Source organism: Bos indicus x Bos taurus, chromosome 7 (genome assembly GCF_003369695.1).
Source record: "Bos indicus x Bos taurus breed Angus x Brahman F1 hybrid chromosome 7, Bos_hybrid_MaternalHap_v2.0, whole genome shotgun sequence".
In the NCBI taxonomy this organism is placed as follows: domain Eukaryota; kingdom Metazoa; phylum Chordata; class Mammalia; order Artiodactyla; family Bovidae; genus Bos; species Bos indicus x Bos taurus.
This window is the reverse complement of record NC_040082.1, coordinates 90546696-90563652: the sequence shown is the minus strand read 5'-3', so window position 1 is coordinate 90563652 and position 16957 is coordinate 90546696. Positions and strand designations below refer to the sequence as shown.

The 16957-nt window shown below is 51.2% G+C and overlaps 1 protein-coding gene across 2 annotated transcripts in view; it reads right to left on the bottom strand.

Annotated features, from left to right (window-relative positions):
• Positions 1–4106: 4106 nt before the first annotated feature.
• Positions 4107–16957, bottom strand: part of ATCAY (ATCAY, caytaxin) — a 41775-nt gene continuing 28924 nt past the window's right edge. For both annotated transcript variants that reach the window (XM_027547244.1, XM_027547245.1), the window contains 6 exons: positions 16811–16897; positions 14871–14969; positions 14133–14168; positions 10501–10572; positions 9191–9223; positions 4107–7068 (listed from right to left, as the gene is read on the bottom strand). In XM_027547244.1, coding sequence (XP_027403045.1) covers positions 7059–7068; positions 9191–9223; positions 10501–10572; positions 14133–14168; positions 14871–14969; positions 16811–16897 — 337 coding nt within the window. In that variant the 3' untranslated portion in view covers positions 4107–7058. The remainder of the gene's footprint in view (positions 7069–9190; positions 9224–10500; positions 10573–14132; positions 14169–14870; positions 14970–16810; positions 16898–16957) is intronic.

Sequence of the window (16957 nt, the reverse complement as noted above, 5' to 3'; positions counted from 1 at the left end):
CTGTCCATGGGATTCTCCAGGCAAAAGTATTGGAGTGGGTAGCCATTTCCTTCTCCAGGGGATCTTTTCGACTGAGGGATGGAACCTAGGTCTTTTGCATTGGCAGGCAGATTCTTACTGTCTAAGCCACCAGGGAAGTCACTTTGAATGGATCTTTTTTCCATATATGATTCTGACCTTGAAGACCCCCTGAAGGGGTCTCAGTGACCGCCACCCTCAGCCACCCTGGCTTGCTCTTTAAGAATCCTTGGTTAAGAATTCTGCGTTTGAATCCTGCATTTGAATCCTGGTTCTGCCACTTGTCACATGGGGGAGCTCAGGCGCCACCTTGGCCTCTCTGTGCCTCACTGTTCCCATCTGTATAAAGGGAGGCTGCTGGCCCCAAGCAAGGGAGGGAAGGTGTCTATGGCTTTGGGCTCTGGCTCCCAGGAGTATGAAGGGAGGATGCCCTGCCCTGCCCACTCCTGACCCGCCCTCAGCAGCCAAATTTGCCGCCAAAGGGCCTTTGCACATGCCATTGTCTTTTCTGGGATCCAGCCCTCCCCTTACCCAATCCTCCTCCCTCAGGCTAGCTTTGACTAAGCCATCCTGCATCAGCTTGGACCTCCCCTCTTCCAGGAAGACTTTCTGGATCCCCACCGCTTCTCTCCACATCATGAGTTCCCCCCAGGGCAGGCAGGGCCATGCAAGTCTTGTTTTCTGATGTATCCCCAGCGCCTACCAAGGTCAGGTCCGCTACTGGTAGCGTCACGTCCTCCCTAAATAGTAGCAGAAGGAATGAATGAAACTGGAAGGGCCAGGAGATCTTTGAACCCAGCCAACGGCTTCCTAGGTCGTGCTCGTGATAAAGAACCCCCCTACCAATGCAGGAGACCTATGAGGCTCAGGTTTGATCCCTGGGTGAGGAAGATCCCCTGAAACAGGAAATGGAAAACCACTCCAGTATTCTTGCCTGGGAAATCCCATGGACAGAGGAGCCTGGCGGGCTAGATTTCACGGGGTCACAAAGAATTGGACAGGACTAAAACAACTTCTCACGCAAGTATGCACGCTGACTGAAACACAATGGGATTTCAGTAAGAATCCTACTAAGTCAGTGTAGCTAGACTACCCTCTTACCCTTCATGTCCCCTCCTGTGATATTCCGTTCACCTCACCTGCTTGCCTGTGCTATGTCAGGAGTGGAAACTGGCTCTATGCTCTCTCTGCCCTTCTGCGATGACTCCCGAGTACAATCCGCTTTTATGTCTTGAACTGTCAGGCACTGGTTTTTCTTTAAGCCCGCCTGCTCTGTGTGATGGCTAGAGCGAACTTTGTAAAAACCCAGATGGGGGCTTTCCCGGTGGCTCAGGGGTTGAGAATCCGCCTGCTAATGCAGGGGACGTGGGTTCGATCCCTGATCCAGGAAGATCCCGCATGTCTCGGAGCAACTAAGCCTGTGCCCCGCCACTACTGAGCCTGTGCTCTAGAGCCTGGGAGCCGAAAGTACTGAGCCCACGTGCTGCAGCTTCTGAAGCCCGCATGTCCTAGAACCCATGCTCTGCAACAAGAGAGGCCACCACAGTGAGAAACCTGCACACCACAACTAGCGAGTGCCCCTGCTCTCTGCAGGTAGAGAAGCACCTGGACAGCAATCGACCCAGCACAGCCAAAACTAAATAAATAAAATAATACTGGGGAAAAAAAAAAACCCAAAACCCAGATTGGGGGCTGTCTTTCCTGTTTTAACTCTCCTGTGCCAAACATTCCTCCCTTTCTTATTTGCATTTAAAATAAGGTCCAGTGGTTAAGACTCAGGCTTCCAATGCAGGGGATGCAGGTTCAGTCCTTGGTCAGGGAACTAAGATCCCACATGCTGTTCGGTGAGACCAAAAAATAAAAGTAACGCGCTGTCCTCACCCCCAGGCCCTGCCCTCTCTGGCCCCCCATGACCTCCCTCCCCTCCTATTTCACTGGGAGGACCAGCAGTGGCTAAGACACCTGCTGGGAGGGTCAGCCAGTGGTGGGGACATAGCGACTGGTCCGGTTAAGAATTGTTTAACGGACTCATCTAGTGGCTTCAGGCAGGACTGACCTTCTTGAAGGTCAGAGGTCAGGAGAGGTCACTGGGGGCAGTGACCCTCCGTTCAAAGGTGGCCGCCAGGGACAGAGTGTCAAATGCCCAAGACAGGGGTCTTGTCCACTGCCCACCCCCCTTTCCTCACCACTCCAGCCCCGCTGGCTCTCGGTTCCCTCTCAGCAGCGTGGCCGGACCCATGACCCTGAGCTCCATCAGCTGTCCCACAGGCGGGGGGAAAGACAGCTCCGTGTGTGACCTCTGGCCCAGTTTCAGTGACAAGAATTTCCCGGGAGCCTTGTTGTAGGGCATGCGGCCCAACCATGGGTGACACTGACATTCCCTGGCAGGGCCCTGCTGGGAGGCCTCTGGGTTGCTCACACTGGCACATGGGCTCCCAATACAGACCTGCCTGTCCCCAAAGAGCCCAAGGTCATTGAAAGTGACCATCCCATGCCATCCTGTGAGATTCCACTGATGGGAAACATCCAGAACAGGCCAATCCATAGATACAGAGAGTGGGTTCCTAGTTGTCAGGGGCTGGGGAGTGCCTGCTGATGGGGACAGGGTCTCCAGACCCAGACAGAATACTCTGGGTATTCTGTACAACATTGTGAACGTGCTAAATGCCATTAATGATAAATTTTAAAAATAACTCATTACGCCATTTAGCTCTGGCTTTGCAGTAACACCCAGCTGTAGCCAGTCTGGCCCCAGGCCCTCTCTGTCTGCACTCCTCCAGCCAGTCTTCACTTTCCTGCTCCTGTCTCACCCAACTCTGTCCAGCCTCCAAGCCTTAGCCCTTGCCGGATACCTCTTGGCCTGCCCAAAGGCTTGGCTAACTGTTTCTTCTCTCTGTGATCTCCAATCAGAGAAAACTCTTCCTCCAGGGAGCCTTCCTGGATTTTCCTTCTGATCCCTAGTGAGGCTCCGGTTCCCTGTGTCAAACTCCCTCACCGGGCTGGGAACGTGAGAGGTGCCTGGTCCCTGAGGATCCCCAGTACAATATGGTGAATGTGCTAAATGCCATTATTCAGTGAATGAATGAATAAATGAGGTTCATAGGAACCCCCTTAAGATACTCAAAGACTCAGTGGGGTGGTAGAAAGGGGTGGGACCGTCACCTCCAGACACGGCACCCCATGACCCCAGCACCAGTTCTGCATCTTCAGCTCCCCCTCCTCACCACTCCCATGCCAACCAGCCACATCTGCCCAAGGCTCCCTCCCAGTAATAGTGCCCTTCTCTGTGAAGGGTACCTTGCTGGATGTCACAGGGGTGGGATGGCAGAGACAGGTGGGGTGGCATCTGTTGACTCCTGCCATCAACCTGATGGAGACTTTGTGTGAACACATGCATCCTGGTATCCCTGCCACCAGCAGGTCTCAAAATTCTGGGCGTGGACAACAGAACTCCTCTTGTGCCTGGCATGGGAGGGCCCACTCTCACCCTTTGAGGGGAAACAGTCTCCTAAGATCCTACAGCCAGCGGAGGATGTGGATCTCCAGTCATGCGATGAGATGGCTGGAGGGACAAAGCACAGGGTCACATCTCAGACCCATCCTTGAGTGTCCGTGTGACCCCAGGTGAGCCACACCCCTCTCTGTGCCTCAGTCTCCCCATCTGTGATGCCCAGAGGGGGCTTGCAAGCTCCACCCCCTTCCCCATGCCTTGCTTGGGTTGGGAAGATCCCCTGGAGAAGGAATGGCTACCCACACCAGCATTCTTCCCTGGAGAATTCCATGGAGAGAGGAGCCTGGCGGGCTACAGTCTATGGGGTCATAAAGAGCTGGAGACGGCTGAAGTGACTAAACACGCACAAGACTGGAGGCAGAAGGAACTTGAATCACAGAGAGGCAGAGCCAGAAGGAGGCCTCAGGAGGAACCCAGGTGGGCTTCCCATTCTGGCGGCAGGAGCCAGAAGCAAGACAGGCCATGACTTAAGTCACCCAAGTCGCTGTGCCCCATCCTGGCACGTGAAATCTGCTCTCTCTGCACCCTGCCCAAGACCAGAGCCACATCCCATGCACGTGGACAGAAGTCACAAACCTCCCTTCTCACCGGTGCTTTATTTCCCATAAAAATCCCCCAAAGCCCGTGGAACTGATGTCTTTACATCACGACAGTAATCATAATGAATTGTTTGTTTTAAAAACCACAAAGCTGGCTGTCGGAAGCATGGGCGTGTGAACTACGACCTTGGGTTGGGGGTGGACTTAGGGCGCACCCCGTGTGTCACAGAGGAAAACCCGACGTCCCTTCACAAGGAGGGCTCAGTGTCCACTGTTTCAGTCAAACTGCCCCGTGAATAGAAATCTTCCACAAAGCCCATTTCAGAGGGTATGGCTAGGCTCCCGCCTGAATGTGGTGGCCCCATCTGGGTGGAGCTGCACCTCAGAACCTCATGCACCTATGAAGAGGTAGCCGGCCTGGAGACCGCCTCCCTGGGGGGCTCTCTCTCTACTCTGGAGGGGTCTGCGTGGCTGGGTTGGGGTCCTTGGTTCCACTTGCCTGTTGTTTGCGCTGCTGGTGGTCCTGAGGGGTGGCAGGTGGGCCACAGTGAACTGGGAGGCGGGGTGGGGGTCCGTGTTGAAATTTCTTGTTTGGCCGGAAGTTTTAGGCCACAGAATCCTTGAGGGCGGGATGGTCTGCCCCTCTCGTCCCTCTGTGGCCTCTGCACACGTGTTTTTGCACACATGGCCAGTTGTGTTCGACTCTGAGATCCCACAGACTGTAGCCTGCCAGGCTCCTCTGCCCATGGGATTCTCCAGGCAAGAATACTGGAGAGGGTTACCATTTCCTCCTCCAGGGGATCTTCCCAACCCAGGGATCGAACCTGTGTCTCCTGTGTTGGAAGGCAGATTCTTTACCACTTAACCACTTGGGAAGCCCCATTGGCTCTGCAGGCTCTCAGTAACTGTCACATTGGGTGGAATGCATCGGTTCCTATCCCCGGCTCCTTTCTCACTGTCACTGAAGCACTGTTGCTAGACGTTACTGTGTATACTATACTGTGGATCTGTGGGCCTTGCAGGCCACATGTCCATCTCATCAGCAGAGCAGAACCAGTCACTTGAACCTGGAGTTCAACCGGGCCCTGCAGATGCCGAGGCACCTTTTATAAAAGGAGGCACTCAGGGGTGGGGCACGAGCAGACCCAGGATGGAGGGGGCTTTCAGTGGGGGGGTGGGAGTGGAGGGGAGCAGCCTGCCTTGGGCTCCAGGTAACTCATTGGAGCCAGGAACACGGATCCTGTCCTTTATTTGACATTCAGGAAACAAAGCAGAAATACAAATTAAAAAATCCCACCAGACACCCAAAGGCCCCAGCCTTGCAGGAGCAGTGCTGGGTTCCAGAAGACAGAGGCCCAAGGCCCTGCATTTTCCAAGATGGGAGCCACTGGTGGGACAATTCCTGCCATGCAGAAAGCCTTGTTGTCCCTTTGCCTCAGTGCTGAGTGCCACTGGCTCCCTCCTGTCATCAGGGTAACCCTAGAGGCACGCCCTTGATGCCAAGAATCTCCTACTGGGAGATGATTGGGGTAGGGGGTCAATCAAACCTGGATGATGCCTGCCACAGAGGCCAGACACCACCCCTGTTTGACTTCTGCACAAATTTGTGGAAACAGAGGGCTTCCCTGGTGACTCAGATGGTAAAGAATCTGCCTGCCATGCAGGAGACCCGGGTTTGATACCGGAGTCGGGAAAATCCCCTGGAGAAGGAAATGGCAACCCACTCCAGTATTCTTGCCTGGAGAATCCCATGGACAGAGAAACCTGGTGGATTATAGTCCATGGGTCAATGGGGTTGCAAAGAATCGGACACAACTGAACTACTCACAATTTTCATGGAAACAGAAACTCTCAGGGTTGTAGGGGACTGCAGGGGACCACTCTGTGCAAGCACTGCTCATCCTTTTCTTGAATGCCTCAAGAGATGGGGAAGTCACTCCCTCTAGAGCCCACCTGACTGGTCTTTGGAGCACATTAGAAAAGTCTTTTTTTCCTTTCCTCCCTAAGGAAATCTGTCTCCTGTTAATGCAGGTGGCCATAGCATCCAGACCACTGCGATTTATTTTTCCCAGTGACATTTGTAACACTCAAAAGTCCAGTACCCTGTATATGCTTTCTTGTCCGTCAGTATTTCTGTGATGAGCTTATCTTGAAAGCTGGTTTCTCAGCTTCTGCTCCTGGTGGGAACCCAAGGGGGCACATCCCAACTCCATGCTAGGGGGAGGGATTGGGGAAGTGAGGAGGCTCAGCTTGGTAGGAGGTATTGGTTTGGATTGCCCTGTGGCATGGCCTCTGCCTTCAAGGGGCTGGAGAATGTTCTAGACTGAGGGAGAGGGTGGTTGCAACTGTAGGGCAAGGATGATTATCAGTGGCCCTCACTGGTGCCATGGCCTCTGATGTTCCTCAAGGAGGTGGGAGTTATGGGAGGCGAGGGGGCTGGTTTAAAGGAAAAGCTGTGAGTTCAAAGGTCAGGCAGTTCCCCCAGGACATGGTGCTGCTGGGGGTGGTGCTGAACTTCCAGGCCCGATGCCCAGGACTGCAGGGACTGTTCTGGGAGGAAAGGCACGAGGAAGAATCCAGACCCAGCCAGGGAGTCGGTGGGCATCTGTGGCTCCAACCTGGACCAGGTGACACACAAGAGAAGGATCCTGACCAGGAGTCTGTGCAGTGGGATGGGGTCTCTGAGGCCACCAAGACGCATGGGCCATGCTCGATGTTTCTTGCTCTTCTTAGCCATGAGCTCATAAGTGTGGAAGGGTGGAGAATTGGGTTCTTTTCCAGATGCATTAATACTGCATCATTTTTTTTAAAAAGTGTTTTCAAGCAGCTAGAAAGGATGTTGGGTTTCAGAGATGGATGGGGGAGATGGGCACCCCACTGGAGACTGGGACTTGGGATGAGGTGAGGATGAGATCCAGGGCCGCAGGGCATCCGACAGAGGTTTCTTGGCATCTGAGATCTTTCGTGTTCTCCTCTGTGCTCACGTTACTTCAGGACATGCTGAAGAGGGAGAGACATGGTCAAGTTACCATGATTGGATTTAGAGAAAGTGGAAAATGTTCCATGTGTGTGGAATTGAAAAGAATGATCTAATCTGGCTTTGGCATGTTCTCAACAAGAAGAGTGGCACCTACCTTGCAAAGTCTGCCACCTGCCACCCACCTTCCAGGTGTGGTTCTGAAGGGCACCTCTCTTTGGTGCCCCAGCCAATGAGTAGGCCCCAGGGCGGGTGCCCTCAATCAGACTGGGTCAGTTTTCAATTCACCCATCTATTCACCATCCTTCCATCCACTCATCCAACCAACCATCCATCCATCCACACACTCATCCATTCATCCATCTAACCAACCACCCATCCATCATCTATCCACCCATCCATCCATCCACTTATCCAACTCACCATTCACCTCTCCATCCACTTAGCCAACCAACCATCTATCTATCCACACACCCATCCATCCAACCATCCATTTATCCATCCATCCATCCACCCACACACTCATCCATTTATCCATCCATCCAACCAACCATCCATCCATCCACTTGTCCAACCAACCATCCATCTATCTACACACCCATCCATCCATCCAACCATCCATTTATACATCCAACCATCCATCCACATCCATCCAAGCAACCATCCATCCATCCATCCATCCACACACCCATTCAACCATCCATCCATTGACTTATCCATCACCCATCCACCCATCTGTCCATCTATCCACAGGACCCATCTATCTGTTTATCCACCCACCCATATACCTGTCCAACTACCTATCCATCCATCTATCCACCCATCTGTCCATCTATCCATTGCTCCCAATCATTCTTTCTATTATGTATTTAATCATTTTAAAAGTGCTTGTTTTTTTATTATCTCTGTCTGAGGTTCCCCGGGGGCATCTAATTCTGCTGTTTATCTGACTTTTTTCATGGTGAATGATTTCCTTGTGTGTTGTGTGTTTGTGGACGGGGACTTATTTTCAGAATGCATAGATTGAGATGGTCTTGTCAGAAATATATTGAGAACTTGCCTCTATTCAGTGTCTCCAGGGCAGTACTGGTTTAAGTCCATTTTTGATGTTTATTTCTCAGCTTGAGGCTTCTTGGGTCACATGGATAGTATTAAGACATGTAGCTGGCCCATGTTACAGATTTGTAGCAGAGAATGTGGTCAAGGATTAACCCTGCACATTCCAAAGAAAAGTCTGGCCCTTTCCCAGTCTCTTGGAGGCCACCTCCATGACCTTGGAATGTCCTTCTTGATAAGAGTATCTTTGCCTGGGACCTTGGGTCATGTTGGATAGTCTATGCTGACAGTGTGACTTAAGACAGGAGCTGTGGACCATGTGGTATCAGCTCAACCTCTGGAAGGGTTAGAGACGAAGGTCAGCCATGTGTACAGCCCACCATGCATATGACTGACCCCCAGTAAACACCCTGGATGCCAGGGCTCCTGGCGAGCAGCACAGGTTGGTGACACTTGGTGTGTGCCACCACCCTTGGCTGCTGGGAGAATAAAGAGCTGTCCCCACGAGTGCCCTGGGAGACAACAGCTGGGAACTTGCACCTGTCTCTCTTTGCCCAGCCCCATACAGCTCTTCCTATTGCTGATTTTGATCTGTATCCACCCGTCCACTGTGATAAACCATAACCATGAGCAGATCTGCTTTGCTGAGTCCTGTGAGTGCTTCTAGCAAACCATGGACCCTGAGGGTGGGCCCCAGGACCCGAGACACACAGGGAGGCTTTTTCTGGCATCTAGAGCCAGGCAGACACACTGAGATCGATAGTGGGCAGGTAGTGCACCCTTCAGCTGAGTTAAATCCCAGGTTTCAGGGGTCCTGGCTATGGGTGAATGTCTCAGCCAGGGTCCTCAGCCTGGGACCTCCCATCATTGCACCCCCTGGAGTTGGGCAGGGACCAGCTTCTCACTCAATCCCAGAGGAGGCCCTGTTGTCACGGTAACCATGATCTCTCTGCCTCCCTGGTGCCTCCTCCCTCCACCACCAAGTCACGGGGACTCATCCAGGCTAGGTTCCACTTAGAATGTTTCCAAAAAAACGTGCCAAGAACCACCCCTCCCCCCTCCCCCCTTCGCCCCCGGCTTCCCACACACCTCGTTTCCTGATCTTCTGTGGCCAAAGCAGACCTGTGGGAAAAGGAAGGAATCCCAGCATGAGTTGCCTGTTTGGGAGCCTTGGCATTTGGCTGTGAGCCCTATGAGGCCCAACATGGCTGCATCCTGATCTGGCACAAAGCAAGCGTCAGCATGTGTCTCCTGTGTAACAAATGAGCCGAGGACGGCCAAGCCCCTTGGCTGCCACAAAGTGAAGTCACCAGTGTTGCCCCAGGCCCACCCGCCTGGAAGGTGGGACCCACCCACCAGGGCCTGCACAAAGGCCAGCCAGAACCTCCATCTGAGAGCAGATCCTGGTCTCTCAGGCACATCAGTTGCCCCTGGCCCCCGTGCTTGGCCTGTGATAGATGCAAGGTGGGAGGAGGAGGAGGGGACAGTCCCGGGCTATAGCCACTTCCCTCAAAGAGCCCAAGGACAGGAGAAGAAGGGTACAACAAGCAGCAACTGCAGGAGGCAGATGGCACAGAAAGAGACAGGGAAGGACAGGGCCATGCTATCTGTCTGCACATCCCAGGGGGAGGCACTAAAGGACTTTTATAATAACGGAGTCACTGGATTAAAAACAAATTAGGAGGGGATGGGAATGGAAGGGATTGCTTAGTTGGGTACAGGGTCTCCCTCTGGGCGGAAAGAATGTTTGGGAGAGAGGTGCTGGTTGCCCAAAATTGTTGTTCAACTGCTCAGTCATGTCTGACTCTTTGCAGCCCCATGGATTGCAGCACACTAGGCCTCCCTGTCCTTCACTATCTCCAGGAGTTTGGTCAAACTCATGTCCATTGAGTCGGTGATGCCCTCCAACCATTTCCTCCTCTGTTGCCCTCTTTAGCCTTCAATCTTTCCAAGCATACAGGTCTTTTACAATGAGTCGGCTCTTTCAATCAGGTGGCCAAAATATTGTAGCTTTGACTTCAGTGTCAGTCCTTTCAATGAATATTCAGGGTTGCTTGCCTTTAGGATGGACTGGTTTGATCTTCTTGCAGTCCAAGGGACTCTAAAGAGATGTACTAAATTCACATTAAAATGGTTTGATGGAGTAGGTCTTGTGGTGGGGCTTTTTTTTTTTTTTGCTTCACTATGAAGCATACAGGATCTTAGTTTCCAGACCAGGGATGGAACCTGCGCCCCATGTAGTGGAAGTGTGGAGTCTTAACCACTGGATCACCAGGGAAGTCCCAAGGTGGTCTTATTTCAGCACCATAGTGACCTTAGATCACCTTCATCTGATGTTCTTTGGGCTCGGCAGCCCCTGGCAGGTGTGAGCTCTTGCCCATGGCCACCTGGACACTTACCTGTCTTCTGCCAGTCCCGCCTCTGCCTTCTCTTCAGACCTGGGCAGGACGTACTCCGGCTGCGGCCTCGCACTGGGAACAGAAAGAGGTGAGCAGGGGTAACCAGCTGGCTGAGTGGGCTGAGGGGCTCTTGGCTCCCACTCCCCTCCATCTGGGCTGCCGTGACCCGACAGCAGTCTGGAAAGGGTTTGCCTGCCCTGGGAAGTGCCGGGGCCCAGAGGGTGGAGCAAGTGATGGGATGGTCAGGAATTCATCAAGATGAAGGCCATGGGGAGAAAGAAAAAAAAAATGAGAAAAAAATAGAAAGAGAGATTTAAAAAAAGCAGAACAATAATGAAGACTAAAAGATAACAACCCCTGAGGGGTAAAACCAGACTCCAACAGCAAAGAGAGAGAAGAAAAAGAAAAAGAAAAAAATATATATATATATATAATAAGAAAAATATAAATAAGAGGGATCAGAATAATAACAAAGATTAGAAAATAATAGAATAAGAAACCACAATCACAGAAAACTGATCAAACTGATTACATAAACTACAGCGTTGTCTAACTCAATGAAATTATGAGCCATGCCGTGCAGGGCCAAGCAAGATGGACAGGTCATGGTGGAGAGTTCTGACAAAACGTGGTGCACTGGAGAAGGAAACGGCAAACCACTTCAGTATTCTTGCCTTCCCCATGAACAGTATGAAAAGGCAAAAAGATATGGCACTGAAAGATGAACTCCCCAGGTCGGTAGGTGCCCAATATGCTACTGGAGAAGAGTGGAGAAATAACTCCAGAAAGAATGAAGAGACAGAGCCAAAGCGAAAAAAAACCCCAGCTGTGGCTGTGACTGGTGATGGAAATAAAGTCTAATGCTGTAAAGAGCAGTATTGCATAGGAACCTGGACTGTTAGGTCCATGAATCAAGATAAATTGGAAGTGGTCAAATAGGAGATGACCAGAGTGAACATAGACATTTTAGCAATCAGTGAACTAAAATGGACTGGAATGGGTGAATTTAACTCAGATGACCACTATATCTACTACTGTGGGCTAAGAATCCCTTAGAAGAAATGAAGTAGCCCTCATAGTCAGCAAAAGAGTTCCAAATGCAGTTTTTGGGTGCAGTCTCAAAAATGACAGAATGGTCTCTGTTCATTTCCAGGGCAAAACTTTCATTATCACAGTAATCCAAGTCCATGCCCCAACCAGTAATGCTGAAGAAGCTGAAGTTGAACAGGTCTATGAAGACCTACAAGACCTTCTAGAACTAACACCCAAAAGAGATGTCCTTTTCATTACAGGGGACAGGAATGCAAAAGTAGGAAGTTAAGAGATACGTGGAGTAACAGGCAAGTTTGGCCTTGGAGTACAGAATGAAGCAGGGCAAAGGCTAACAGAGTTTTTCCAAGAGAATGCACCGATCATAGCAAACACCCTCTTCCAACAACACAAGAGATGATGCTACATGTGAACATTACCAGATGGTCAATACCGGAATCAGATTGATTATATTCTTTGCAGCCAAAGATGGAGAAGCTCTATACAGTCAGCAAAAACAAGACCTGGAGCGGACTGTGGCTCAGATCATGAACTCCTTATTGCCAAATTCAGACTTAAATTGAAGAAAGTAGGGGAAACCACTAGACCATTCAGGTATGACCTAAATCAAATCCCTTACAATTATACAGTGGAAGTGACAAATAGACTCAAGGGATTAGATCTGATAGACAGAGTGCCTGAAGAGCTATGGATGGAGCTTCGTGACATTGTGTAGGAGGCAGTGATCAAGACCATCCTCAAGAAAAAGAAATGCAAAAAGGCAAAACGGTTGTCTGAGGAGGCCTTACAAATAGCTGAGAAAAGAGAAGCTAAAGGCAAAGGAGAAAAGGAAAGATATACCTATCTGAATGCAGAGTTCCAAAGAATAGCAAGGAGAGGTAAGAAAGCCTTCATCAGTGATCAATGCAAAGAAATAGAGGAAAACAACAGAATGGGAAAGACTAGAGATCTCTTCAAGAAAATTAGAGATATCAAGGGAATATTTCATGCAAAGATGGGTGCAATAAAGGACAGAAATGGTATGGACCTAACAGAAGCAAAAGATATTAAGAAAAGGTGGCAAGAATACATAGAAGAACAATACAAAAAGGATCTTCATGACCCATGGCTTAACTGTGCAGAGGATAAGGCCCAGGTCCCCAGGAGGATCCCCAGGGCCCTGGGCAGGGGAAGAGCAGATGGATTCCCCTCTCTTCCACACCCAGGGGGACTCCTGCTCTGTCTCCTCTCTCACCTGCACCCACAGGACCTACATGGGCAGAGGGTGCCCTTGGAAGTGTCCCTGGAGGACAGAAGGGGTCCCAGAGAGTGGAGGGGGCCCGGATGGAGGCGGGCCCTGGAGGATGGAGGGGGCCCTGGGAAGGAGGAGGGAACTGGAGGATAGCGTGGTTCCCAGATGGTGGAGGGCCCTTGGAAGGGAGAAGGAGGGGGCATGCAGAGTATGGGGACCCTGGATGGTGGAGGGTTTCCTGAATGGTGGAGGGCTTGGCCTGGAGGGAGCAGAGAGCCCTTGAGGGCAAGAGGGGAACCCTGCGGAGCAGAGGGCCCAGTCCAGAGGACAGATTGGGGTCCCCAGAGGGATGAGGGGTCTCCAGAGGTGTAACAGGAGGGAAAGGGGCAGGGCACAACTTTTGAAAGAATGACATAGCCCAAGGACACAACATAAACCAATAAGAATCAAATAGGTCCAAGAAGGGAGACAAGGGGACTTTGATTAGACCTTGATCCTCGATCTGCAAGCTAAATGACACACCCAGAGGCACCACCACAGTTCCAAGGCACTGTCAAAAGACCAAGGAGTGGGCAGTTGCCCAATTCCTGGAAATCTCCACTCTTTCCCCAAAATAGTTGGAATAATCGTCCCACTCGTTAGCCTATGAAATTACCCACCCTATAAAAACTAACCACACCACATTTCATGGCCGCGCTTGCCCTCTGCAATGGCCCACACTCTGTCTGGGGAGTGTACTTCTCTCTGCAACTGTGTAAATCCACCTCTTACCTGTCACTTTGTCTCTCACTAAATTCTGTGGTGAGACATCAAGAACCCGAGTTTCATCAGGTCCTGAAACAAGGCACTGTGGGTTTTGGCTGGGTTCGAGTCCCAATCTGACATAAAGGTCTCAGAGGGAGGAGGAAACTGGAAAGCAGGGAGTGGAGGGGGACCTGGGGGTGAGCCCCAGAGAGTGGACGAGACCAGGAGAGTGGCCTCCTGAAGGGTGGAGGGCTCAATCTGGGGGCCTTAGGAGGCTCCCCAGGGCTGAGCCCTCACTGTCACCAGCATCATTAGAAGGACTCTACCGAGCCCACTATTTTTGCCCAGTGGGCTACGCTGATCCTAATTCCTCATGATAACCTGCAGGATGAATTTTTCACTTGTCTAATATTATGCTGAGACTGAGCAGGGGAGCCTGGATTCCAGCCTGGGTCTGACTCCAACACCTCTAGAGAAGGCAGGGCTTTGAAACACATGCGTGCGTGACATGGGTCCCAGCTGAGTTGAAGCCGCCAGCTTCCCCCAGCCTTGACCCAGCTCAGCGGCAGCCCCAACCCGGCCAGAATACGGGCTGCTCTGCACATACCTTTCTCTCCTGGCCTTCAGCCGTTCCTCCTCGTACCTGGAAGAGAGAAAAAGGAGAAGGCTTAAGAGGTGGCTTGGGAATCCCCTCCACTCTGGGAACAGGAAAGCAGTCTCACTGTCACATCTGAACACATGCCAGGCTTCAGAGCAAACAGGATAGCCTGCAGCTACCTTACAAAGCCCCACCTCACCCCACCTCAGGGCAGGGATAGCTGTTTTACTGGCATATTCCAGTGTCTGGTGTTGCTGCAACTCAGCAGACATTTCTAGCATCTGCCCTAAACAAAGCCAGGATAAAGCAATTAATTATTAACGTGGCTTTGTCTACAGACACCGCCCCCCCCGCCCCCGCCACAAAGGGCCAGAGAGTCAATATTTTCAGCTTTTCATACCAGTCTCTGTGGCAACCCCTTGATTCTGTTGTAGCTTGAAAGCAGCCATGGATGGTTTGTAAATGGACAAGTGTAGCTGTGTGCCAATAAAACTTTATTTATAAAGACAAGCCAGGGGCCAGGACTCACTGGCCCCTCTGCCTACACTAGAGGAGCCAGGTCTGCTGTGTTCTGTCATTTCACAGGTGCCTGTTTCACTCTATTTTCCTCTGTCTTGCTCTCCCACTCAGGTCTGGTTCTCTGGCAGCCTGACTGGGCAGAGCATGGGAGGTTGGGAGATAAGCAGCTCTGGGGATGGATGATGTGGATGGAGGTGGGGCGGCGCTCCCACGGCGCAAGACACTCACTGTAGCACACAGTCTGGGATCTGCACGTGCTCCATGGGGATGAGCTGCTCCAGATCTTCCAAGCTGTGCACATACTGGATCTTGTTGATGAACTTGACGCTGGTGGGAGGAGAAGGAGGGACACGTCTGAAAGCCAGCCCTTGGGGTGGTGACTCAGGGTCAGAGGGAGCGATGGCAGCCAGGGATGTACATGCAGCCCTATTCCAGGATGCCCCAGCACACTCACCCAAACCTCCCTCTCAGCCCATGCCAGACCTCATCCCCTGCCCCTGGTGCGGGTACAGAGCAGAACCTGGGGTCTCTGCCTGCAAGAAGGGAAGGCTCCTGAGCCATGTGTCTGACACCAGTCTCCGCTGAGCAGAGAGTTGTTGTTCAGTCGCTCAGTTGTGTCTGACGCTTTCAGATCCCATGAACTGCAGCACACAGGCCTCTCTGTCCTTCACTATCTCCCTGAGTTTGCTCAAACTCACGTCCATTGAGTCGGTGACGCCATACAACCATCTCATCCTCTGTCACTCTCTTCTCCTCCTGCCATCAATCTTTCCTGGCATCAGGGTCTTTTCTAATGAGTTGGCTCTGCATCAGGTGGCCAAACTACTGGAGCTTCAGCTTCAGCATCGGTTCTTCCAGTGAACATTCAGGGTTGATTTCCTTTAGGATTGACTGGTTTGATCTCCTTGCAGTCCAAGGGATTCTCCAGAGTCTTCTCCAGCACCACAATTTGAAGGCATCAATTCTTCGGTGCTCAGCCTTCTTTTTGGTCCCACTCACATCCGTACATGACTACTGGAAAAACCATAGCTTTGACTATATGGACTTTTGAGCAGAGAGGAAAGGAAGGAAGAAAGCAGAGAGGGATGAGATGCTATTAATATCAGACTCCAGGCTCCATCTTCCCCAGGAGGTGCTCCTCTGTGTCAGTCTTCCCAAGAACACTTTCATGGCACCATCGTCACTGTCTGGTGGCACCAGTAGTCACTTGGGCATGAGACAGGTGCACTTGGGCACTGCTGATTCATCTTCCATTCTTCCAGGGTGAATGGCTTCTTCCTGTCCAAATCCAGCTCTGGCCACTGGCTACTACTGACGTGACTGATCACCAGCTTGGGGCTTTGAACTCGTGATTTTTTTTAAAAAAACATTACCTTAAATCTAATTTTGGTACAATGTCAAATAAACTCCTTTTCAAGGTCAAATCAGTTTTTCTAACAATGAGTTACGTTCTCTAAGGCTAAGAGAATGTAACTGTACAATAAGTCATAAAATAATCAAATAGGGACTTCTCTGGTGGTCCAGTGGATAGGACTCCGAGCTTCCACGGCAGGGGGCCTGGGTTCGATCCCTGGCTGGGGAACTAAGATCCCACATGCTGAGAAGCATGGCCAAAAAGTAAAATAATAAACAATAAAAAAAGGAACTAAAGAGCCTCTTGGTGAAGGTGAAGGAGGAGACTGAAAAAGCTGGCTTGAAGCTCAACATTAAAAAAAAACTAAGATCGTGGCATCTGGTCCCATCGCTTCATGGCAAATAGAAGGCAAAAAGGTGGAAGCAGTGACAGACTTTATTTTCTTGGGCACCAAAATCACTGTGGATGATAACTGCAGCCATGAAATTAAAAGACGCTTGCTCCTCGTAAGGAAAGCTATGACAAAAATCTAGACAGTGTGTTAGAAAACAGAGACGTCACTTGGCCGACAAAGGTCCAGATAGTGGCCGTGTCACACGGTATGAGGGATCTTAGTTCCCCCACCATGGATGGAACCTAAATCCCCCTGCACTGGAAGCACAGAATCTTAACCACCGGACTGCCGGGGAAGTCCACTTTTAAACTGTGTAAAACAACATATAGACTCCCAAGAGAGGAGCTGGAAAATGCTGATTAAAAAAGAAAAGACACATGACAACCCAGGTGGGTATCGAGACTCAGATCACGATCTCACCTGATGAAAGGGCGGGAGATGGCCAGAACGGTGCGGATGAACCAGGATGGGTGGACGATGATTAAGGACTTCAGGTTTTTCCGAAGTCTGTGTGGGGAGGCAGAGAGAGCAATATGGGCTCCCTGGGGGGACAGCCCCGGGGAGGGA